The sequence below is a fragment of the Lasioglossum baleicum genome, chromosome 5 (assembly GCF_051020765.1).
Source record: "Lasioglossum baleicum chromosome 5, iyLasBale1, whole genome shotgun sequence".
In the NCBI taxonomy this organism is placed as follows: Eukaryota; Metazoa; Arthropoda; class Insecta; order Hymenoptera; family Halictidae; genus Lasioglossum; species Lasioglossum baleicum.
The window spans coordinates 10727864-10752594 of NC_134933.1; the positions used below are offsets into that span (position 1 = coordinate 10727864).

Here is a 24731-nt window from a genome sequence, read left to right on the forward strand (position 1 = left end):
AACATTGTATTATTTCAGATCGATTAATGTCTGATACAGTTGTTATTGACATTAACCTCTTTATCACTGAACCAGTTGTTGTCACCCTTACATGCTAATGTATTCATGCAAATGTATATTTCTGAGGATAAACTTGAGTCTCGCAAGATTGACTGTAAGACAGGATGAGTATTAGGTCATTCGGATCACTATTTGAGGTACCGTACACTGAAAATGTATATTTTTGTGGGTAAAGTTGTAGTGTGATGAATATAATTTGTAGACTATAAGTCTGTCATGACGTATATTAAAGGTTATAATTGTGCGAATGTCCACTTTTGTGGATAGGTTTATACATATACATGTAAATGTATATTTCTGAGGATAAACTTGAGTCTTGAAAGATTGACTGTAAGAGACGATGAGTATTGGGTCATTCGGATCACTATTTGAGGTACCGTACACTGCAATTGTATATTTTTGTGGGTAAAGTTGTAGTGTGATGAATATAAGTTTGTCATGACCTATATTAAAGATTATAATTGTGCAGACCTCCACTTTTGTGGATAGGTTTGAATCATTTGAGATGTATATTGAATAGCTTTACGTTCGTCTCTTGCAGAACTGGCTTTAAAGAGTGATGACTTCTCTCGTGACCTATATTAAAGATTATAATTGTGCAAATGTCCACTTTTGTGGATAGATTTACCCCTTGTAGAATTGGATGTAAAAGGTGATGGCTCTTGAGTTAGTTGACATCTATATATTGAATGTATGTACAGTCAACTGTTATAGAACTAGTTTTAAAGAGTGATGACTTCTCTCATGACCTATATTAAATATTGTATCTGTGTAACTGTTTATTCTGATGGATAAATGTAACTGTGGATCATTCTGTGGATTATGACCCATATTAGTTTTACTGATAAATTGCAGGACCATATTTCACCAGTAAAAATACAAAGATTAAAGTGTTACTCAAGGTTTAGGTTTTTAACAGCAAGCTATGTATGTTGCAATATTGTATGAATGGTTGACCATGTTTGTTTTATCTGTATTTAATCAGAGAAATGAATTGTTTTAAGGGTTTTAAGGGTATTGTTTTACTAATAGTAGTAACCATGTTTCTAACGTTCATTAGGGTACGGTCAACTTTTCTTCCTTGTTCCATAAGAAAAACAATTCACTGAACACATTGCATTCAATATTTTCAGCTGCTCTTCCGATCATCGGTCACGTCCGATTCGGTCGAAATTTTACAAATAGCTTCATTTGATATAAAAACAATGTCTGCAAGAAGGATTTTCGGCGACTTGAAATTTCAGGCTACAAAATTTTGCGAAAAATGTTTTTACCGTTTCAGTGTCACTCCCTGTAATTTTGACAACTTTTATGCTTCGATTTCGCTGAAATTCTGGAAACAGGTTCTTTTTAGATAAAAAGAATTGTTGATCTTGGTTGGGTTTGGCTTTCCAAAAATTTTAGGTCAACTTTCGAGTCAGCAAAAATCGTTCTCGTAAACATCGTTGTGTTATGAACGAAAACTATTTCGACTTGCCAGGAAATTTGTAATTTTAGGCCAGCCATAACTTGGATGTAATAATGAGTTACTATGATAACCATATGGACTGTGATGAATAGTCCATATGGTTTGGGATGTAAACCAGAGCAGTACTACATACAAACAGATATGAGTGGAATAGTTAAACACCAAGATTAGTTATAGCCCAAATAAAATTTTGTATGCATAAACTATTCACTTGGAAAACGGTAATCGATACATAGTACTAGGTAGTATTACTTAATGAAGAATTCGACAGTGATATCTGTTCCTTGAATCATGTACACTGAGTGTAGAAAGTATTCGTACGCCCTTTAACATAGAATAACTTTTTTATAAGTGTACCAAACGACCTGATTTTTTATAATCAATTAGAAGCATTGGTTTACGAAATGATATGCGAAGAAGATTTTCCAAAAATTATAATTTAAAAGGTTACATGCAAAAATAAAAAAGGCATTTTTCAAAACTTTTTGATTTGGGCTCTCAAAGAAAATTTAAACTATAGGTTTTGTAGATCTATAGTAGTTACACACATACTGAAAATTTCATCGAAATCGATTGAGATACACACTAGTTACAAGCGGTTAAAAATCCACATAATCGTACATCTTTCGATGCGTGTCGTTTTTTCCTGCGTCAACCGATTTGGACGATATTTTCAGTATGTGTATAACTAACATAGATCTACAAAACATATATTTTAAATTTTCATTAAGAGCCCAAATAAAAATGCCTTTTTTATTTTTGCATGTCACCTTGTAAATTATAATTTTTGGATACTCTTTTTTGCATATCATTTCATAAACCAATGCTTCGAATTGATTATAAAAAGTCAGGTCGTTTGGTACAATCACAAAATAGTTATTCTATTTTAAAGGGCGTACGAATACTTTTTACACTGTGTATTATTTGTATTTCGATTATTATCCGTTTCATATTGGAAATACATAATAGCGTTTCCAATTTGAATCGCAGATACTTTACAATATCGTATAATATTAATTAACGAAACAAGTACATGTGTTCTCAATTAAACCAGATCGTTTTGTAATGTGCACAGTCGACCGGCGAAACAGATATTTTTCACGACGATTTATCCAACCCAATAATATTGCGCATTAATTAGCGCCGGTAATTACTCAAATTCATTCAGAACAGCAGAGCATTCTCTTCTTTGATCATTGTTGTAGCAAATCGACTAATTCAGTCAGATTGGAGAGCATCGTTTTCGATCAATGAGAACTCATCTTAAAATGCACGAGTTTAAAAAATTCCTCACAGATAGGGGAGGGTTAACCCCTTAATAGGTCGGAAATTCACAATCAGATGAGGTAGCATGGATCGGAATTTTGACCGTGACAATGCGTTATGTTTGTCTCTTATAATTGCATGACTCGGGTCGCATAATGCGATTATAGATAATGCGGTGCTCTCTCATTGGTTAATAGCTTCGCTCCCCTATCGCTGGCGACGAAGAGGGATGAACAGCATTAAGGTTTTTTCGGTGAACTTATCTCTTACATAGGGTGTGGCCGAACGTACAAAGTACACAAGATCATTCGCCATATCAAAATACATTAGAAGCATACAATAAAGTTTATTATTCTACGCTGTTTATATTGTTTTTCACGAGAAATTCATCTGTGCAAAAATTTCAAAAAATCTCAGCACATTAAGAAAAATAGAAATACGTATAATCAACCCCATAATGCGGCATGCTAAGTTGTCGAAACTCGATTACAGGAAGGGAACACTGTATTTTGTGCGAGCAGCGTACGGTGAAGAGATTGATGCTTGTGGTGGGGTTCTAATTAATGATTGAACTTTCTCGGAATGAGGTTTAGTGCAGTCAATCGCCTTTTCGGTCAAATTTTCCTGGAGATGAATCACGTGGCCGATGCAATAGTCGTCGCGTAGTTTGAAGTTCGTACTTGTAGGCAATGCAGCCAAGCAGTTCGATGCATTATGCAGCCTTGTGCAAACTGCTCTACTATTTATGGTGCAAACAAAATGATTTATGAAAGTTTAATTACCGAGAGCTCCCGGTAAAGTTCATACTCTCTATTATTTCCGCGGAAATTGAAATTTCCAAATTATTGCAACATAAATACGTTCTCGTTCTTCCGTTAATCAATCGGTTATAAAATCGTTGCGGTGTCTTCTATCTAATCGCGGTTACGATCATATTTATACTTGCAATCGAGTGTGTTTATGCTACAACTTTGATTCGATAGAAATATTTTTAAATGCAGTTGTTGTTTCAAGTGCTTTCAATGGAATTGAATAGATACGAGTGTTCTTCAATGAAATTGTTAACGCATTTTATTATACGCTATAAATCTCGGGAAACGAAGGAATTGAGATTATACATTCACACAAGAATTTGGAGATCGATATCCAATTTTCCAAGAGAGAGCGAGCGATTGCATAAAAGAAGGGTTCCCAGGAAGCAGATAAGTCACGAGCCTGTTATCTCATCTCGACTCCCAGGTGGTTTCAGATTTCGTCGCATCAATTCCGATTTCACGGTTAAAAGCAATCGCGTCTGTTCCGAGGAAATGAAACAGAATAAAGAATATATGACCCGTCCGTGCTCGAAACACGGTGGCGTGTATACAAGGCGAGCATAAACTCTAGCCTGTGACGCCATGACGAATACGGCGTTCGTTTCCTGTACGCAAGGTTATTTATTGCACGGCGAAACGAGCAGCCTGTACCTGCCCGCGAACTTGCCTCCGTTCCAGACTTTTTTTGGCACTGGATCTCCGGGAATCGCGATGCACGATCTCGTAATTAGCCGTTTAATTACAACGACTTCGGATGAAGCCCTTCGGGACGCCCATCCTTGGAATTGCGTCGCCGAACCTTTTTTGGGGCTCGGTGCGACGATGTCTCTACTCATGAATTTCCACGATTATCTTATTCCTCGAGCGGAAAACGCGATTTAATTTTTCTAGTCGACGAATCGACCGCTTGATCCAACAGAAGTCGCTTATATTTTCCTGGTTTTTGAGTGAAATCTTGCAAAAACACTGTGAAATATAGTTACCTGCAGTCGGAGCTATTTTAACTTGAAAATTAAACATTTCCGCGAAAAAAAATTTTTCCGCGGCTTCTTATCTTTTATATTTTTAATAGATATAATATAGACACGTTTAAAAAAAAAGTTAAGTTTTATTTATTTGTAGATATTATGATATGAAAATTAATATCCGGGTTGGCTGATGTAAACAGTGTTGCGAATAATGGTACAGCAATTTTTAGTGGTGACTCTCTCTCTCTCTCTCTGAGTCACCCCTTGTATGCTAAGGTTAAAAAAGGAAGAAAAACTGGAAATGGTCCCATTTCGAAATAATAATACTTTTCTCGTTCATCGATCGGATAATAATACATACACCTATATTCGAATGCATTAAAGAATGTTTGAAGAACAGTATACATAAATCAGCCTCTCTCTCTTTACTTTGTGCACGCTACTTTATCCGGTGTGTTAGAGAAAAATGAGACATTGTCGACGGTGTTTGTATACTATGAGTCGTAATGGGTGAATCACCCTGCTGATAGCATTCCGAAATACTCCGGGGTGCATTAACAAATTTGAAGGGAAGGCGTTCAGCGGGGAATGCGAACAATCCCGTGCTGACCGTTCCATTCATTCGTATGCCTGTCCATTAATTCAGGGTTCGATTCGCTACCGTTAATCTTGGCACATGGCAGTCTGCGCAAAACCCATAATAGCGGTAAACAATCGATATAGGCATCATAGCGACCTCGTTATCGGCGGTCAAGCCTTGGCGAGTGGCCAAACAAAGGGCCGTGTTCTTTTGGTTCTTGCGAAAAAGGTGTCGGGAATTTAAAGCGACTGCAACATACAATGCCGAAAAAACGAAGACGAAACACCGTGCCAAGTAATAATTCTTTGCCTGGACCGTGCAAGAAGTCGTCCTTTAGCGGCGTTAATTCGATTTTTAGTTATGAACGCCGTCGTAAAACTGTTTTCACGTTTAATGGCTCCGTTCCATTGACAAGAAAGTGCAAATCGCCTGGCAATAAGGAAGGTTCTTAGGAAGCCAGATCTCGTTAGGATATCTTTGTTTTTTGTTTTTAATTTATAGTTTTATTTCGCATGAACTTATGCAAAAAGAAAATTGTCTGCACTATTCGCAAAATACTGGAGCCAGATAGACGTTTAATTCTTTCTTTAATCCTCGGACAACGGATTATTTTTATAGCTATGTACATAATTCACAGCTTTAATTAATAATTTTTGAAAATTTACTTTTGATGATATCAAAACAGCTATTCAGTTAGTTTAATTGTCACAAATTGAGTACTTAAATGACAATTCGGATGTTCCCGGTCAAAAATGACTCCGACACTCGGCGGGTTAATAATGTTAACAAGCTGGAAACATTAGAATGGCATTATTAGATCATTGTAACTTTTTCAGTTTTAATTGGCACTTGCTCATTTTTCCCATGAATGCATAAAATCCGTAGTCTAGTTATTAGCGACATTTAGCGACGTTTGTTTCAGGAAATGGAATAAGGAGAAATGTTATTTCACCGCATTGTCGGTGCAATAATTGGATAAAAATTTGCAATGGCATCGATGATCAACGTTAACGAGCTCATCGCGCGCGGTTTCGGCCACGGGTTTGTCTCAACAGTGGTTCATTATTCATTAGCTAATAGCTGTAATTGTGTCCCTACGCGCCGCTGTGCGCGTCGGAAGCCCGAGTCGGTGTTCTGATACTGTAAAAGTATCATTAATTAGCCTGCAAAATTAATTTCATTCGTTACTCGCTCTAGGTGAAAACCGTGTGAACGCGCATTCACCTGCATAGAAAATTCCATAATGAATTGTCTCGATGTTCGATTCGCGGGATGTCGGGGAAAGGATCTTCCCAGGACATTGTTCTTGATCATGAAACTTTTTCACGCGGGAAGTAATTCAGCGTTGATTAAATGACACTGCCGAAAACCATTTTCATGATGTTCTTCTGGGAAAATATTCTACGCTAAACGGTGAGAGACCTTTGACCTTTTCTACTGCAACGTTCTCTCGGTCTTTTTTAGGGGATGGTTTTAATTAATATTGTTATCAGCAAGACGAAAGTTTAAACACTGTAAACCTGTAAAAAATCCGAGAAATTCCTAGAAAACAGTTTTTTTCCAAGCGAAGCGTATCTCGTGCAAAAGTACGCAACACGCTGAGGACAACGTTATCCAAGGATCTCGAAGGATCTCCGAGTCTCAATTGTTTCCGCCGATTAATGTTGTGGAAACTAACTGCCTAGTTTAAGGTGTGTCGCGAAGCTCCCTCTAGCGTTACAGAAAATGTTGCAAGGATGCTATAAACCGCGGCAATAATTACGCAAATTGCATGCAAATTGAAAATGAATGAAGAACCGCGAGTTTCTAATTTTCGTAGCGAGAGATTCGAAATTCTAATTAACGCATTGAAAATGTAAAACACCGTACAATAAAGCGCAATGATTCGTGACGATGAGAGAACCGCATCTCTCGAAACAGAGGTTGTTCAGATTATTCTTTTTCCATTTGTGACACTGTGACAGAAAGCTCTGGTAAGAGGAGATGATATCGAAATTTGTAATCGTTATTGGAACCGTTGGTGAAATGTAATGCATGCATTTTTCAATTCAGCTGTCGTCTGTGACTGTTGTGTATGATTCCGCCGTTATCGTTGGTCTCGCTTGAAAACCACATTTTTCCCAGTGCCGCGAGAGCTGCTGAACAAAACCTTACGAATCCGATGACCCAGATTACACAGCTACTTCACCGAGACTTTCGTGAGATATCGGCGTATAGGGGTAGTCTCGTGTCTCTGGGGCTGAGAAACGGCTGATCTGTTCTTCTTTTTCGCGAAGAGAATCCATATATACATTCCAGTAGCATCTGTTTACGAAAATTCATTCGCTCCGGATCGAACAGCCGCAGGAAACCACGTTCTACATATGTAGTATCAAAACCCGCTGCGTTCATGTTTGGAAAATGTAGGGACACTTTCTGCAATCTTTGAAAAATATAATATATAATTAACATCAAACCTACCGAGCACTAAAAGCGATTAAAATGTATTTGTTTAGATCTTGTGCAATTTTTATCGCAATATCTTCTTGGATAAAGAAATTCATCGAATCAGTTTCCATGTAAGCTACTTCATAATTGTAAAATGAAAAATATAAAATCGGCCATTTGACCGGCCTTTATTATAAATTTATTATTAGACTGCGGATCTTTATGCAAAATAAAAAAATGTTTGCATTGGCTGCAAGACAGGTGTCAAATAAAAATTTCCTTCTTGCAATTATCTTACTACGTTGAAGCTAATACAGTGATGTCCTTAAATCTCTTAATATGTCCACTGCTTTAATTTGTACGTTTGTCATAAATGCATAAAATCCGCATTCTATTGTATATGAATTTTCACTGTAAATCGCGCGTTGATTGCGGGTGAACCGTGTCAGTGGACTCTATTCTAAATAAAGCGACGGCTGCCCCAATGATCTTGACGGATCGATCGCGTTTGGTCATGTTCAGTGGACACTGGATGACTTAGATCGAGGTTTTTCCGGAACGCTCGCATTAACATTAGATTCACGGCCGATCGGGAGAACTGTCTATCCAAGAGGAAAATCGCGACGCACCTTGACGATGCCTTCTAGAGTAATCAAGCTGTTCATGATTTATGCCTCGCATACCAGCACCGCGATCGTTCATCACACCACGGAGGAATTTTTACGTCTCGAACCTGTAGGAAAACTGTCGAGCACAATAAATGCAACAACATAATCTGCATGTTTGATATATTGAATTTTTATGGACTAGGTAAATTGCATTTCTCAACGAGTGTTTAAACAGCAACGTTTTTGAAGTGGCTAGACAGCTAATTACGCGACTGAGCATCTCACTTTAGCGGTTTAATTGAAAAAAATAATTGAATGGTCGGGTAATTGCAAAGCGCGTGTTTAATTCTAGTGTATCGAGGCGAGAGAACAACAGAAGTAATTCAAACATCATGATGACCGATGAAATGCATAATGAAACGGATGCGGTGTGCGCAACCTTCATGAATATACATACACTTACTGTACACATTCAAGGCGAAGATAGCGTACGAATTCGCGAATAATTTCTTGAAAACAGTTGCTATATTGTAATAGCAGAAGACTACAAATTTACATCTTTATTTTCATAAAAATCCGCAGAAATTACTTTGAAACTTGTACGCATTGGACATTCCAAAAATATGCCACTAGCGTTCTAGCTATTCCCAGATAAGGTAACATGGTTTTTAATCGCTTCGGTTGACCTCGTCCGCGCAAGCAAGAGGATTGTCATCGTAAACTCCGCAACAAGTCTCGGAATCATTAAGAATCGCTAGTCGCAGCTTTGTACTCTCGGTTACGTTTCCAATCGAGCACGCCGACTAATAATATGCATCCATTGCTTTTTAATGGTTTCCCATTAAGCCTGAGAACACCGACTAACTCTTCGGGCACTACAAAGCCTGACAAAAGGACTATTTCTGCACCGACGTTTTCTCGGATCGCGTCCCATGCAGGTTCTCCCAAGTATGCAAACGTAAAAGTTGCATTCTGCACTTGCGGAGGTCCGGGTCGTGGGACCGAATTATTAAAGGTAATTACATAGCGGTTACAATCTTCCGTCGAAAGCTTCTGCAGTCATTCCGAAGGATACGTAGCCAGACAACTTACCCCCCCCCCCCGCATTTCACTACGATCACCGGGATCTACCCCTCGCGAAACCCAATGCCAGTATACAGAGAAGATCCCCTGTAATTTCTCTCGAAAGTAGCTTCTCTAGGTAGATTACGGTCTCAATTAAGGCGAAATTTTCTGATTACCCTCATTACGATCTGCATCCGAAACATCTGCACGAAAGGAAGCTCGGTCACGTCTAGTCACGACCCTTTTAAAAATAAACCTACCACTGACGGTCAAATGATCGGTCTTACATTTTTAATTACATAATTATTAAGATTATGACGTCGCTTACGTGGAAATTGATTCGATAAATTTCTTGATCGTTCCACTCGTTTTCTCCAACTTCTTCTCGGTCCCACGAATTATAATTATTAAACCCTTACGATTTATTTTACCGTTGCAGTGATTAGGTCTTTGACCTTCGTAATTTCTTCGAAGAACAAGGAAGCTCATATTTATCATATTTACTTTTGGCTGACATTTATGGCTTATAAAAATTTTCAAAAAATGCTGGAGTATTAAATTCAACAGACTTGAGTACTTCCTTAAAATTTGACTATAAAAATTGAAAATTGCATAAACATCCGCAGTCCGGTTACAACTTTTAATATTTCCGACCAATTGCAATCTTCTCAGAATTTTTTGATTCAATAAACCAATTGTTCTTGTAAAAAGAAAATAATCCAAGTTATATGCTGCAATGCTAAAATGTTTATCGTCGTTCTAAGAGTGTCCGAATAGTAATGGAGTCAATGTATTTAAAAATTATACAAAATGGAAAACTGATTTTTCACCGAGGAGAGTGAGAGTTTGCGGGACGCTCGAGTTCTCGGGATTCATTCAACGTTGGTAATCGCAGCTGCGGACACGGGGCTGATTTTACGTGAATCAGAATGATTCGTTCACTCCCCTCCCTCTATTCCAGCGACCTAACGATCCGCGTTTGTACGAGTGCATAGGCTGAGGCACCGCCAGCTGACTCACGCAGCCACCACGAGCCCGTCGTCTCTCCACGCTCTCTCTCTCCCGAGAGAATGAAGCCACGTTTCGCCTCTAGTCTCGTTCCAAACTCGGAACACTTCTGGTATTCGCGGTCAGTTCCGTTCTCAAGCGGCTCGATCGCCGCTGATCGATGCGCTGCGATCAATTGCCACCCCCGCGATCACTTCGAACAATCAAAACTGATAGAACCATCCTAATCGAAATCACCCCTAAAATCGAGCGGTAACCAGAATTGTATCTCGAGTTCGCGTGGAACCTTCGAAGAAGATTGTTCGGTTCATTGTGCTCGGATAATAATAACTGTGAGGATCCGAGGCGGTTCAGACATTGATTCGACGGATAACAAGTGGCGATTTCTCGACTGAATTCTGTGGACGAGTTCTGAGGATTTTCGCATCGGCAGAAGATGATCTATTCGCGAAGTGAACTGAATCTTCGCTCGAGTTTCGCGATTTGATCGCGTTCCTGTTCGGTTGGATTGCTCCTCGATGCACGGTGTCTCGAAAAATGTGAACGTTCAAGGCTTATTGAACGATCACCGTAAAGTTGTCTTGTTTTGTGCAGCGAAGTGGAAGAACGATGTGCTCCGTACATGGCTTTGTTATTGTTTGTGATTTTCGGTCGCAACAAATGCTTGCACACTGGTAAATCGATTACGTATTCGGAAATATAAGACCCGCTGTGTGTTTTTAACGGAATGTGCGGATAAAGCCCCTGGCCATTGAATTATAGACTGTCTCCAAAGTTCTTCGTGTTGTACACTTTTTCTCAATTTGATCAAAATAAAAAAATGCAACGATTGCACGACACGGGAACAAAATCAAAATTTCTTTCTTCGTCCAATTATCTTTCTAAGCTGAAACTCGTACGTTGATGATCTCGATGTTGTTTTTGTGTGAATGCGTAAAAAATCCGTAGTTTATTTATTTAGTCTTTCTTACAATCGTAATTATTGGAGTTCAGAATGGTTGAACGATTTGAATCCTTGCGGCTTCTGGAATGTGCGGATAGAGCCCCTTTTCGTGTTGAATATTTTTTCTTAATTTGATCAAAGTAAAAAATGTTTGCATCGATTGCAAGACAGAGGAACAAAATCTACTAAAATTACTGATCTGAAACTAATACGTTGATGTCCTCGATTTTGTTCAAATGCGTTTTGTCGCGATTTTCTTTAAATTACATGAACACGTAAAATCCTTAGTTTATTTACGACACAGCAAAGATGAGCAAACGAAACGTTTTCAATGACCAGGGGTTGCGATAGTCTTTCATACAATCGTAATTGTTGGAGTTCGGAATGGTTGAACGATTTGAATCCTTACAGCTTCCGTTGAATCTCTCAAGTGTACCTTTACGCATTACGGGAATAGTATCCGAGCACTAAATGGTTCAAAGTGTCCGCGGATATCGGTGTCCAAGCGAGACTGGGCCGGCAAGAAGTGGCGGGATCTCGATGCTCTTGCGGAGGTATAAATCGTATATATTGTGCAGTGATATTTCTGGTGACGTTATTGTCTGAGAGACAGCGATTTCCAGGATGACGAGCGAGGTGATGCTGGCGCCCACTGCGGCGCCTGGGACGTCCAGACGAGAAATAGACGACGTCAGAGATATGGTTAGAAACGCAACCGTCACCACCGTTTATGTAAGTTACCGGGCTCCCTGTGTGATACTATGCTATGTAGGCCACGCGATTACGCTGAATCTAATCTAGATTGCGAAACGTGCGAGAGCACGCGACCCGCGAACATCGGGTCAACTCTGACCCTTAGTAGAATTGTCCCGTCGCGAGTCGTTTATTTTAACCCTTGAGTGGTGATTCAGATAGTCGCCACTAAATATTACTGTACCATTATTCAAAATATTGTTTACATTATTGAATATGTCGGTATCTAATCAATTATTATTAAACACTTAAGTATCGTACGAGATATTATGTACATCAATTTTATATCCATTAAATTTTTAGAAATCATAGAGAATGGAAATATTCTGGGTCGGAAGAAATGTTTATAATTTTCGAGTTAAAGTAGCTCCGAGCGGTTTTAGATCTTTAATGTTACAATTATTGGAATTATAATCTTGTTATAATCTATGTATACAGGGTGTCTCAGCTGAAATGTCTCCACCATGCCACCTAAATATCTCCTGTATTTTGATTGGCACAAAAAAAATATTTATGACATAATTTAAATGGTATCGAAGGAGGAATATCGTAGAAGAACAATTTTTATCTGTCCGGTTATTTTTCAATAGCTTTTTCAAGGTCATCGTTATTTTTTATCGGGAAAACTTACTTTTTTTTTATTCCATCTTGTTAATGGCTTAAGCATATTCAAATGTATTTTTTCAGCCGCTATAAGATGGAATAAAAAAAAGTTTTTCCGATAAAAAAAATAACGATGACCTTGAACAAACTATGAAAAAATAACCGGACAAAAGAAATTGTTCTTCTATGTTATTCCTCCTTCGATACCATTTAAATTATGCCATAAATCTCTGTTGTGCCATTAAAAATAAAGGAGTTATTTAGGTGGCCTCCTTCAGCTGAGACACCCTGTATAATGTAATCTTGTTATTTTTATAATACAAGACACATCGGTCACTTATGACGGTGGGTAGGTTTATTGTTAAAAAAAAGTGACTGAAAAACTGTGAAAAAGTTGTCCATCTCGTCGCGAAAATAGTTTACTTGCCACCTCGTCCGTCTCGACCGCCATTTTCGTTCCCGTTCGTCCCGATGTGTTAAAAAGTCGCAGGACGTGCCAAATCTCTGACTCGAATAAAAGAGATATGTACTGTGAACGAGGTGGATTCGTTTTCGACTGTCGACCCACGCTATCGAAAATGCGTCAGACGTTCACTTTTTTCCGATGCATGTACCGAACAGGAAATTCCTTGTCGACTGGCAACGAACCGCGAACCATCCGATTTTTTGATCGATTAGCGATACGCCTGCTGCAGATACGTTTATTCGATATTCCCAGCAACTGTTGCAGCGTTAGACAATATTCTGTCAGCTGCGAGCACGAGTGTGCTATTTCAACATAGAATTGTCAAGTGCAGTAATTAATTTTCCACGAGGAAAGTTCAGGTATTATATTTTGTGGATACATATTAGCTCGACGTTCTGGTGTGTTAATGTTTGCGTTTCTGACAAAGACGCGCTGTATGAACAGGCTCCTCTGAACTGTTACTGTTCGACGACAATGTCAGTTGTTCATTGTCGCATTGTGGGATCGCAGCGATAAAGGACAACTATGTCAAGGACAAGATTTCACTCTCGAACCATGAAGCGTCACGGTGTCTGAGCAACAATGGCTGTTTCAGAGTCTACCTGCCCAACATTCGGTACTGACAAAGATTTTCCGAAAACGTCCTCTGCGTTTCTAGCTCAATTTGTACCTTGTTATCAAATTAGCGTAACCCACTCTAACATTCTCAATAGAACACCCAACAAGAAAAACAAATATGTACATCGAATTCGCAAATTCCTTAAAAGCAGGGACATGAAATAATAATAAATGAGCATAATGTCATTGGGCCAAGTAGGCGTGGCTTCGCTGTTTTCGGCCCCAAAGGAGCCGGAGCAGTGCCCTACAGGGCAACCTGCGCATTTCCAAAAAATATAATTGTGTAAACGAAAGTAGTTCTCTGTCCTGCATGTTTCTGTTTTATTGGAACGGTGGCGATAATCTACGGTGCCCGAGACTATACGGCACTGGCCATTGATTGCTAAAGACGGCCGGGCAACTCGACAACGCTCCCATAAATCGCAACGGTATAATTTTCGTTATGCTCCGGGTGTTGTCGACTCGTTGCACAACTAATTAATAGGGTGATCACGTATTCCATCCGCGGAGCCAGTCCCGCGTCTGCACGGGATCCCAAGCTTCCTCTCTGTTTTGCGTGGACACTGTTCTTGAGCCGCGTAGGCTCGGAATGACGACCAGCTACCTACTTGCGCGGACCGGTCGGATGTCACGAGAAATCGCATTCTTTCGAACATAATTCTTCGACAAACGGAACGCTGCTGCTGCGTCGACGGGACTGATGCGTCTCGACCGATGTGACGTGGGCAATCGACGTCTCGCATCACTGTTGATAATTATAGAGGAGAAGGTACTAATGTGAGATACCGATTTTCTTTTATCATCTAGAAAGCCATCATCACTGTTCAATCGCAAATTGGAACTTTCTATTACGGTAAAAACGTTAAACCTCTATTAAACAATAAAACGATGCCTCTTAAGAGCATGTTACTTGTCAAATCATTGTAAAAACCGTGAATACCATTTTTACCATTTCCTCAAGAGACTGCAATCTAGAATTGCATCAGGCTAAAATATTCACGTTTATTTAGAATTACCTATTATAGTTTGATAAATAAATCTTTCTCTTGCACTTTCTCGAGCTTCTTCGAATACTTCGAAACTCGCAGTTCGTTAACGCCCCGGCTCGAAGACTTTTTCTAGTTGCGAGTAAACGAAAACCTCGATTATGATCTAGAAACACATGTACCGGTAATGTTTGTTCTTACAGTGCCAGTTGAAATGAGAGGAGATTAAATGGAATGATAAAATCCGGAGAGAGTATTTACGAATATTAGCTTTCACAATGCAAGCTTCGAGGGAACGATCCGCGAAGGATCGTGGTAAAGATCGGACGTTAAAATATCTCATTGAACGTATATCCTCGGACGTGCCGGCGCACGTGTTGTGTCACAGATGAATAAAAAGCGGTGGAAAGCGTTGATCAGCGTTACCATAGAAGGAAACGGCTCGTTCTCACATTTCGATCCGCCTACAAGGATCGCAGAGGTCTCACGGTGAGAGTGAACGAGCATTCTTGAACGACTAATTCTTCTAATACTGCGAACCCATCGTTCCGTCTATGAAAATCGCAAGAAATTACATATCTAATTAGTGGTTACGACTATGCATAATAGACAAATCGATCGTGTCACGGCCGGCCAATTAGAATAGTTAATCCGCGGTTGGTTTCGAATTTCCGCGGAATCAAAGGCCGCGAACTTTTTAACGAAGCAAACACTCGACAAAGACGATCGGAGCCAGCCGCCCATAGAATTCCTGAATTCCGAATTGGCTCTTTCGGCTCCTCTCCCCACCCTCGGCCCTTTGAACGCGCGATCATTCGCTTTGAGCCCGCCGGAACACGGCTCTAATGATCTTACTGAAATACTGGAGAGGCCACTTCGAAATAAATTCTGAAAGTCGCGTATCGCGGTGCGTCGACTCGTTGGAGAGCTTTTTTTCTGCTACGGTGCTCTCTCTAGTTGCTACACTCGAGGGACTCGAGTTTCCTTCGAGTCGTCGCCCCGTCATCACCTCTGCACAGCGGAACTCAAAATTCTCCACTCTTAGTCTGCTCACGATTATTAGTTTATGGGATGTTTTCATAAATGTTGAAATAAAACAGTTCTGGAAAGAACTCAAAATCCAAGAATTGTTGCGGTTACATTATAATGTATGCGTCAAATGACGATAGTTTTTCATTGATAACTAAGTTTACACCTATTTCACTAGGCTGTGTCTTTAAATAAGGAAAGAACACCACTCCAATCATATCCTTCAACAATGAAACGCAGCGAAAATAGTCGGACGTTTTAATTTCGAGTTTGATTTCTTCGAATATCGATGGCTCGTCCGATCCTTGAGAACAACTCTCGTAAGTGATCGATCGAGAATGTTGATCACCTTTGATCTGTTCCGCCATGGAAGCGCTATCACGGTACAAGATCACCTTCAACTTTCGAAATTAGCTCTATCTTGTAGAAATGGTGTACGCGTGGGTGCGCGTGGGTGTGCGGACACCGTATTAACTTTATTCTCATGGCTTGAGCTCGTTTCAAAGTAACCACCCATCGCTCGTACTTACATACTTTATTGCCATAACTCGCATCAACGATTTGCCTTTCAATTACGTGCCCGTGATTTCCGGTATTTCGCAACCGGGTGCTCGTTTCTTTGCTTGCTAAATAAATTTGATCTTCTCGAATTCACAGCTAGACTGTGGATCTTTATGCATTTATGATAAAATGTGAATGGGACCAATACAAAACTGGGAAGACATTAGAACAGTTTAAGATTATTGTTATACTGTGTTCGATTTTTTAAGCCGATTAAAGAAGGAATTATATTTTCATTTATCTAGGGTTTCTTACAGTGCAATACGCCCCAGTCACTTTCAGTGATCTGTACGTTTACAGAAATTATAAATTTTTATATTTTACAAGATCTGTTCGATCTGAAGCCACAACTTTTCCGAATTTTTCTTCATCCATTCCCATAGGAATTTATGATTAGATTGCGGATCTTTATGCAAAATAAAAATTGTCTGCGTCGATTGCAAGAAACAGAAACCAAATTGTAGAATGTTATTTCTTCCCTTCATGATTTTAATAGAGGAGCAATTTTCAAAGTTATCCAATAATTTTGAATTTCATCTACTCAATTTTGCTATAAATGCACGAAGATCCGCAGTCTATTTATAATACTCGGTCACATGCTTTAATGGTTCCTGCGTTAAACAGAATCCACCGAAAAGTTCCCCAGCTTTATGAACTCCTGCTTCCGAGAAGTACCAAAAAATCAACAGAGAATGTTGACGGAGTTTGAATGACGCTGTTTGTCGAACTTCTCTGTTTTCTGTGGATCCTGCAGATCGTCCAGAACTACCCAGAAATCGGCGTTTTCATTGGCTTCCGCGAATCAAACCGTTTCCGTCGGCGAGCTTTCGCCTGGTTGTTCGGGACCGGTCCAAATTCGTGTTAGTCCGAGTTCGTGACTCATCGTACGGGGGTTTTTATAGTTATGCACGGAGTGTGTTGTGCCAGCTGACTTTCCAGACAGAGCTGAATGCGCGCCGAAAAGCCGAATCGCCGCGTCGCGCAGTGCCGGTTCCCATTCGTGGAAGAATGGCTGCAAAACGGAGCCGAAAAGAGCTAAAAGCGAACTTTCGACGCACAGGTGCGGCACAGAAGGATCTCGAACCTCCGGAAAACGTGACGGAATGGTAAATAGTCGGGGCAGGGCTGTTGAATTATTTCTGGATGCAAATTAAAGTCCAGTTCTCTCGCGAACGCGTGACACGATTTGCAGAAGCTGAACGAGCTAGTAGAAATACTGTGGCTGTTTGTGGACAAACTGAATCAGTTTTCACCAGTAAACCCAAACCCTCTTACATCCAATCAAATAGCAACTCCAAAAATATCAGTCGCTGACAAGTAGCTGATAAGACGTTAAACCTTTGCTCCCACATGTACGTAGATTGTGACTCAATTTTATCCATAAGAATTGTCTGTTGAAGTACAGCTTAAATAAAAGTGTTAAAACGGCAGGGGATGTTTGGGACTAAAATTTTAGAGTGCAAAGGTTAAACCTGCAGCGCAGTAATAATTTTAATACATACATGGCGGAACAAATGGGAGGTTGTTAGGCTGTTGAGAAACCGTGCTACAAGCATGGTGGAAGTGTCCCACGGATCCGGTATCAAAATACAAACGATATCCTTCCGACTTCTACTAAAACGTGCTCCTCTACCAGAGCCGATAACGATAAGTTCACGCAAATATTACACCACCGACCGTACAACGAGTCGTGTTTCGTCGCTGATAAGGCTCACCAGTCAGATAAGAATGTATTATCCTCGGCGAATAAGCGGCTAAGGGGCGCGGTTAGAGGTCCAAGTTACAAAACAAAATTTCTTCCTATCAAGTAAACCAGTCGAGAAACAACAGAAACATTGACACTAAACCTACCGAGCACTCGATAGATTTAGCTATTAAAAATGACAAGGCTCTACTTATTTAGATTTCCTGCAATTTTTATCACAATATGTGGTTGTATACAAAAAGTAGCTTCACAATTCCAATAATTATAAAATGAAAAATATAAAGCCGGTCATTAGACCGGCCGTGTTAAAGTTCGCCGATTTTGGGGCTTTCAATACTCAAGAGGGAGCAAAGTACGAGTGAATGAAGTGGGGATACACATTTTCTAGGAATATCGTTCATATCTCTTTGACGCTGTTACGAGCCGCGAATTTCAAGGGGAAACTTTGAAAAACCCGGTTGGGGACGCAAAAGAAAGCTCAGGCGGCTGCGGGGGTGGTTTCCGCACGACTGGCTGAGAGCATCGCGAGTTCGGAGGCTCCGTCGTTATCAGGGGCCGAATCCAAACAAATGTTAAGTACGTGTCAAGCGGGAATAGACGGGAGCCCCATTTTACAGGCTCGTCCTCGTCAGAGACAGCCTCTGCCACCTTTGAGGTATAAATACACGGCGGCGCGGCGGAACGAACGAGCTTTTACCGCGAACTGAATGGGTTACTCCCCTTCCGGTTTCGATCCCTTCTGGTCTAATGCAAGCTAATCGAGAGAGATCGCGTTTAGTGGCATCCCCGGCCTATCTGGCATCGAATCTTCACGGCACAGTCGACGTTTAACATTAATTATTGCGCGGGTTGTTGTTCCTACCGCCTTGCCTCTCGATAATCGTCGCTCGTTTTCCCCCGGTTGAATATAATTTATCCTGTCTAACAAAGGAAGCTGTCTCATCGCAGCGTGACCGGTCTTCATACCTCGCAAACAGATGCAGAAATGCCGAGTATGCGTATCGCGATGCGTGTCACGATGCGTGCGAATCGACCCTACGCTGCACTGTGCTCCAAGCTGGAAAATTCGGTCGCGTTTCGTCGAAACAAGGTCAGCTTCGTCGACTTCTACTGAATTCATACTTCTTTTAGAAAGAAATTTAACTAAATTTATTTTATAATAGCCTCTTTAACCCTTTCACTCAATGAATTGTTTAAAAGCGACCGTAATTTCATCCGCAGTTCAACAAACTTTTAGAACTAACGGAACGTAACAATTTTCTCTGAAAATTTTTGTTAAAAGAAAATTATTGAGCTTCTTTTAAACACGGTTCAGTCATTAAAGGATAGATCAAACTTCAAGTTGGACTCATTGGATCAAAAATGGTTAGATCGAGTTACGCAGTGGAACCAAAAAGTATTTAAAGACCAGGTTCAATCTTCAAAAATGCTTTTACAGACGATCCAATTACAAGACCCATTTTTTGAACACTTCGACCGAACGAGTGCTATTAGCCGAGCACTACAGTGTTCCGTGACGCGTCGCGTGCAGTTGCATTTCGCAGTGATGTAATCCAGGTCATTGACTCATCGATAGACACAAATCGACCGGGATGAATCGTCCGAGGAGATTTGTCGGATAAAATCAAGCGACCGGTGATATCGATCGGGTCGAGCTCGAACCGTGACACGTGCTCAATAAATCATCTTCGGAGCGCTGGCTCGTCTCGAGATTTCAATTATCGATCCCGATGTACCGCGTTGCCGGCAAAATTCTATGCGGGATCCTCAATGCAAAAGTGCACGCACGCCGTCTTCGACTTTTCGATCTCGACACCGTGAAAGTCGCCAATGGCGTGTAAATATCACCTTGTACGTGCATGGAAACGTAACTTAGATTGACGTGAGTTCGACGAGCGCTATTGGAAGAGGTACAAGGTGTTCCATCAATCACTCTTCCATTTCAAAGAACGACTTTTCTCATCCGTGCGCGTGATCTTATTTATCTTCATTTATCTCCGCGACCAACGGAATAATTCGAATTGATCAAATGACTCATTTCACACATTCTTTATTAAGAAGAAATTCTTTCAACGGTTTCAGTGGTTTTTATACAGCGGAAGGACGATCCTCTCGAAATGAAACCACCGTAGCAATAATTCCTGGCTCTCTAAAAAAAGATCCTGTTCTGTTCTTCTTATTTCACGACACTCGTTCGTTAAGCATTCCAGAAGGAAAATAGGTCAAGTTGTATAACATAGTAATCATGAACGTTACGAGGCGTTGCCTTATGTTAGGAAATCCAGAAGACACAGTTCTTTGCTTCGGAGTATGAAGTCGTCGGTCGTTAACCCGTCGTAATTAACGAAGAACCAGCCATGGTCAGACGGTTCGGACTTTAAACGATCATTGCGTTCGACGAAGAAGGAGAACGAGAATCACAGATACGATCAGCTAGAGTTTCCGGTTATTTGTCGGCGATCGCTTCATTCTTCTTTGCTAGTTTTTCTCTTTCGAAAAGGATCATCTTCTTCCGATTTGCAACATTTCCATGTTCACGGGATCTTTGCATTCAGGAAAATCGAACGTTCTTGGGGGCTGATAAATGGAGGTACTCTTCTTATTTGTCGGCGGTCGCATCATTCCTCTTTTCTCTTTCGAAAAGGATCATATTCTTCTTATTTTCAACACTTCCATATTGACAGGATCTTCGCCTCAGCGCCCGCTTCATTTTTCACTCGCGAAAATCGAACGTTCTGGGGACTGATAACTGGAGGTAGTCCTCGAATGATTGATGTTTTGAAGACTTACGTAATTATCAATTCTGCGTGGCTCGCACCGAACGTGAAAATTGATTTGGTACGGACCGTGTTAAGAAATCAATAATGTGCAGGCTGAAACTGATGCAGGTATGACGAAGCCCGGGTGTCGATGCAAGCGTTGCAACGTGTTGCAACGTGCATAGGGGGCTTCGGGATGACTCGTTCGGCGGAAAACCGCAGCGCACGATGAACCGTACGGAATCACCGGCGTTCCTCGCAGTAGTTCGACGAGAGGAAAGTAGAAAGTCGCAGACCAGATGCCATATTTACAGGTTTTACGCGTTAATCGGACGTGAAACGCGGCGGCGCACACGCGATTCATCCGGCTGAATTGATACCGCCGACTCTCATTACTGCATTATGCGTGCATCTGGCTCGGGTGTTGCATTCGCGCTTCATGTCCGTGACGTCGACGCAAAAATCCCCACAAAATCAAATCGGAACGGTTTTATTAAAATTGTCAGATACGGTTATTTCCTTTGCAGTGAACCTGTTGACTGTAGTGCACCGTTCAGGAAACTGTTGCATTCGGACAGCTAATCGGTGCACTTTCGAGTGCACCAATGGTGTAGCAACTAGCTTTACCGCAAGCGACAAGAATCGTGCGGGACCTTCTCGTTAAGTCTTGAACACTGTTCAGGAAATACATAGTTGCGTTCGAACATTGGTCGCTAATCGGCGCTCTTTCGAAAAATGCACTATTGATGTTGCGTTCACGCGCGGCGCTCTCGAGTCAGCGTCCATCCGGCGAATCATCGACCGCGCATTTACCTTGCACCGGATAACGGTACAATCCTGATCCACGTTTTCGCTGCTTTTTAATCCATTTCCTTAGCATTTTTACAGCAGTCAATCCAGTTAGAATTACCTGTCTGTAGGAGAAATAAAATTTTCTTTGGACGTAAGACATGTTAATTCAATCTTGTCTTCTTGAAACTTCATTTTCAATGTTACAGCCTCGACAAGATGGATAGTTCGAAGAAATTTATTTTTACCGGATCGCTCCTCTTCGACCATTGTCCACTGTCTCGTGGCGAGATTAATGCGCCGTGACTCGTTCTCTTCTATCGATGACTACTTTATGGGATTAGGTAACGTTACGCGCGCGAAGACGCGGTTATTATATCACGTCGAATTACATGCCACGCTCGATGAAATTTAGTTTGACGATTTCCTGCGGGGGTGGAAGATCTTAGCTGAACATGTTGAAATTGAGACATTTTAATGAACGATGTTGCGCAATATTTAAGAGTATTCCTCAATTTTTCGTTTGGGTAATTTAAACAGCGACGTTGATGAAATATTTGTAGCGCGGCGATCACGTATGCAAGATCTCAGTCTGCTCACCAGTTTTAAGTAATTGATTCTGTCCATCCGAATACCACGAAGCGATTGTTGTTTTAAGTTTTCGTTCGGATAATTTAAATAGCGACGTTGATGAAATATTTGTAGTGCGACGATCACGTATGCAAGATCTCAGTCTGCTCACCAGTTCTAAGTAATTGATTCTGTCCATCCGAATCCCACGAAGCGATTGTTGTTTTAATTTTTCGTTTGGATAATTTAAATAGCGACGTTGATGAAATATTTGTAGTGCGACGATCACGTATGCAAGATCTCAGTCGGCTCATCAGTTTCATAATTGGTTCTGTTCATCCGAATCCCAGGTGGCGATTGTTGTTTATTAGTCGACCATCATCCCGCGACCTTATTAAATTAGAACTCCGCACGAATTGATCAAAGTTTCGTAGGGAAAGTGTCCGTGCTCCTAATTCGGTCGGGAAGTTCCAACCACTTTGACCAATGGAACGGGTGGATACAGCTTTTACGAGCCGTACCATCTAATTTTCATGCACGCGTTGCCACGGTTTCACTTCTGCCGCAATACGGAATCTATGAAATTGACATTGTGCTTTCCGATTAACCCATTTTCGGAAACCTTGAAACAGATTCGATCCGCTTCCGTTGAAAAATCAACGTTTAACATCTTTAATCGGCAATTGACATTTTACAGAGAAGATTAAAAATGAATCGACCATTTCTACGTTTCATTTGATCAATATCATACTCTAAAAAGTGATAAGATCTAAAATTTTATTCTTGTTCCATAATAAGGATTGTAATGGTTTGATAAAATTTTCGGAAACTTTGAGACAGTCTCGATCCACATCAGATGACAAACCTTCAACGTTTAACATCTTTAATCGGCAATTGACATTTTACAGAGAAGATTAAAAATGAATGGAACATTTCTACGTTTCATTTGATCAATATCATACTCTAAAAATCTGATAAGGTCTACAATTTCAACCGCCGCCAAAGGGTTTCGAATTAACAATTTCCGCAGAAAGTTACCGTGGAGAAACGACATTGCTCGCGGAACGGCCCGATATTATTTCGTAGCGTTGATCCCCGTTGTGTAATGCGCTTAACAACTGTACGTTAAATAGTTAACGTGGTCATCGGTGCGTGGATCGCGATCCAGATACGAAACAGTGCGAAGTTCTTTCGTTGGCTCGTTCGTGGAAGAACCGAGGCAGTCTTTCTCCGGCCTTTCCACCGGCAATCCTGGTGCTTCGCGCGCGCGTTCCTCGAACCCGATCCAGGAAGAACGAAATCCGTCGCGATGAACACGCGCCGCGAGTCGATGGTCCTGGTCCTCGAAAATTATTGACCTCGATCCTCTCCGTTCCCCGGAGAAGCACAGACACTTTCTGCGCAACCACCTTTCCGCCTGGATGATTTGGATACTACGACTCGTTTTGGTAAGGACGTTGAACCCCATGAAAGTCTATCCTCTGCTACTGTTTCAGAAATCGGTTGCGCAACCGGCGATCAATCCTTCTACTTTTTCTCTAGATTCCTACCTGCCTGCTTTCTATCCTATAGCGCGCCAATTAGCTCGATTATCGCCATCGACTCGCTTCTGACGCGGAATCCTGTAATCTCGCCTTCGAGATTGATTTCGAGATCGATCTTTTCTTTCTCTTCTAGCTGTTCAATAGCTATAGGTAGCCTAATAGCGCCCTGATTCTGTCGGAGGCCGATTTAGAGTCTCTAGCTTAAGTAATTCTTCTCTTTATTCCTCAGATTATCGATCACTGTTTGCTACCTATCTAGCAACCCAGTAAGATCTCAACTCGCTTGATCATTGTCCTCGACTTGTCTTGATTTTACTTTGTAACAGCGTCCTCATCCCCTGGATTATTATTCTCGACTTGCTTCGAAGCCATTTCCGATGTTAGCTACAGTTATCTTTCCCTTGGTTGTCTGATTTCCAGTCTACCACTGTTTGCTACCCATCCAACAAATTAATAGCGACCTAGTTAACTCATTATCTCCGACTCGCTTCGGACGCGTTCAACAGAAATCCTGAAACACGGGTAGAACGTTGTTTCGCAGATCAATTTCGAGTCCATCTCTTTTCTCCTCATTTTTCTGAAAGTTATAATTGAACGCTGCTTGCCAGCGACCTAATAATGTTCCAATTCCGAATTATGAAGAGAACCTTGTAGGTTAACTTCGAGTTGAACCATAGCTCGCCAGTGAAGCTGAACGGCTGAAGTTTGGCTTAGAAACGGTTTCGCAGCTTCCTCGCCGAAATTAGGTAGTAACCGTAAGGTTGGAAGTTTTAACCCTTATCAGAACGAAAAATGTGTATCGACTATGATCGTATTTAGTGGATGGCGCGAGTTCTAGTTACACGGAGTCTGTGGTTCAATCATAATTACGTTCTCCATCGTATCACGGCTTCTAAGCCAATGCATTTGTGCCAGGACACAATGGATCCTCGCGCGGTTCTTTGTGAATGGTGTCAGTCGCGATGCTAACCTGTCGCGTGTATGAAATTGTTTAATATTCAACGCTTGTCTCGGGGCCAGCCCACGCCATTGTCTTTCTTTTTTCTGCTGGACAGCGTCGTGTACGCGATACATAAAAGGAGAGGTGCGTGGACGACTTCGTTGTCGTTTCGATTTCGATGTCCGGCACACATACGGACG

The 24731-nt window shown here is 41.0% G+C and overlaps 1 protein-coding gene across 22 annotated transcripts in view; it reads left to right on the plus strand.

Moving 5' to 3' along the window:
• Positions 1 to 24731, plus strand: part of Patronin (calmodulin-regulated spectrin-associated protein patronin) — a 69008-nt gene that overhangs the window by 1453 nt on the left and 42824 nt on the right. The window contains exons 1-3 of one of the 22 annotated variants that reach the window (XM_076423599.1): positions 11 to 10939; positions 11620 to 11762; positions 11832 to 11940. The exons of 20 other annotated variants lie outside the window; for them this stretch is intronic. In XM_076423599.1, the coding sequence (XP_076279714.1) occupies positions 11680 to 11762; positions 11832 to 11940 (192 nt within the window). In that variant the 5' untranslated portion in view covers positions 11 to 10939; positions 11620 to 11679. Of the gene's footprint in view, positions 1 to 10; positions 10940 to 11619; positions 11763 to 11831; positions 11941 to 12661; positions 23496 to 24731 lie in introns of those variants that run through there. One more of the 22 variants, XM_076423611.1, reaches the window with a different exon arrangement.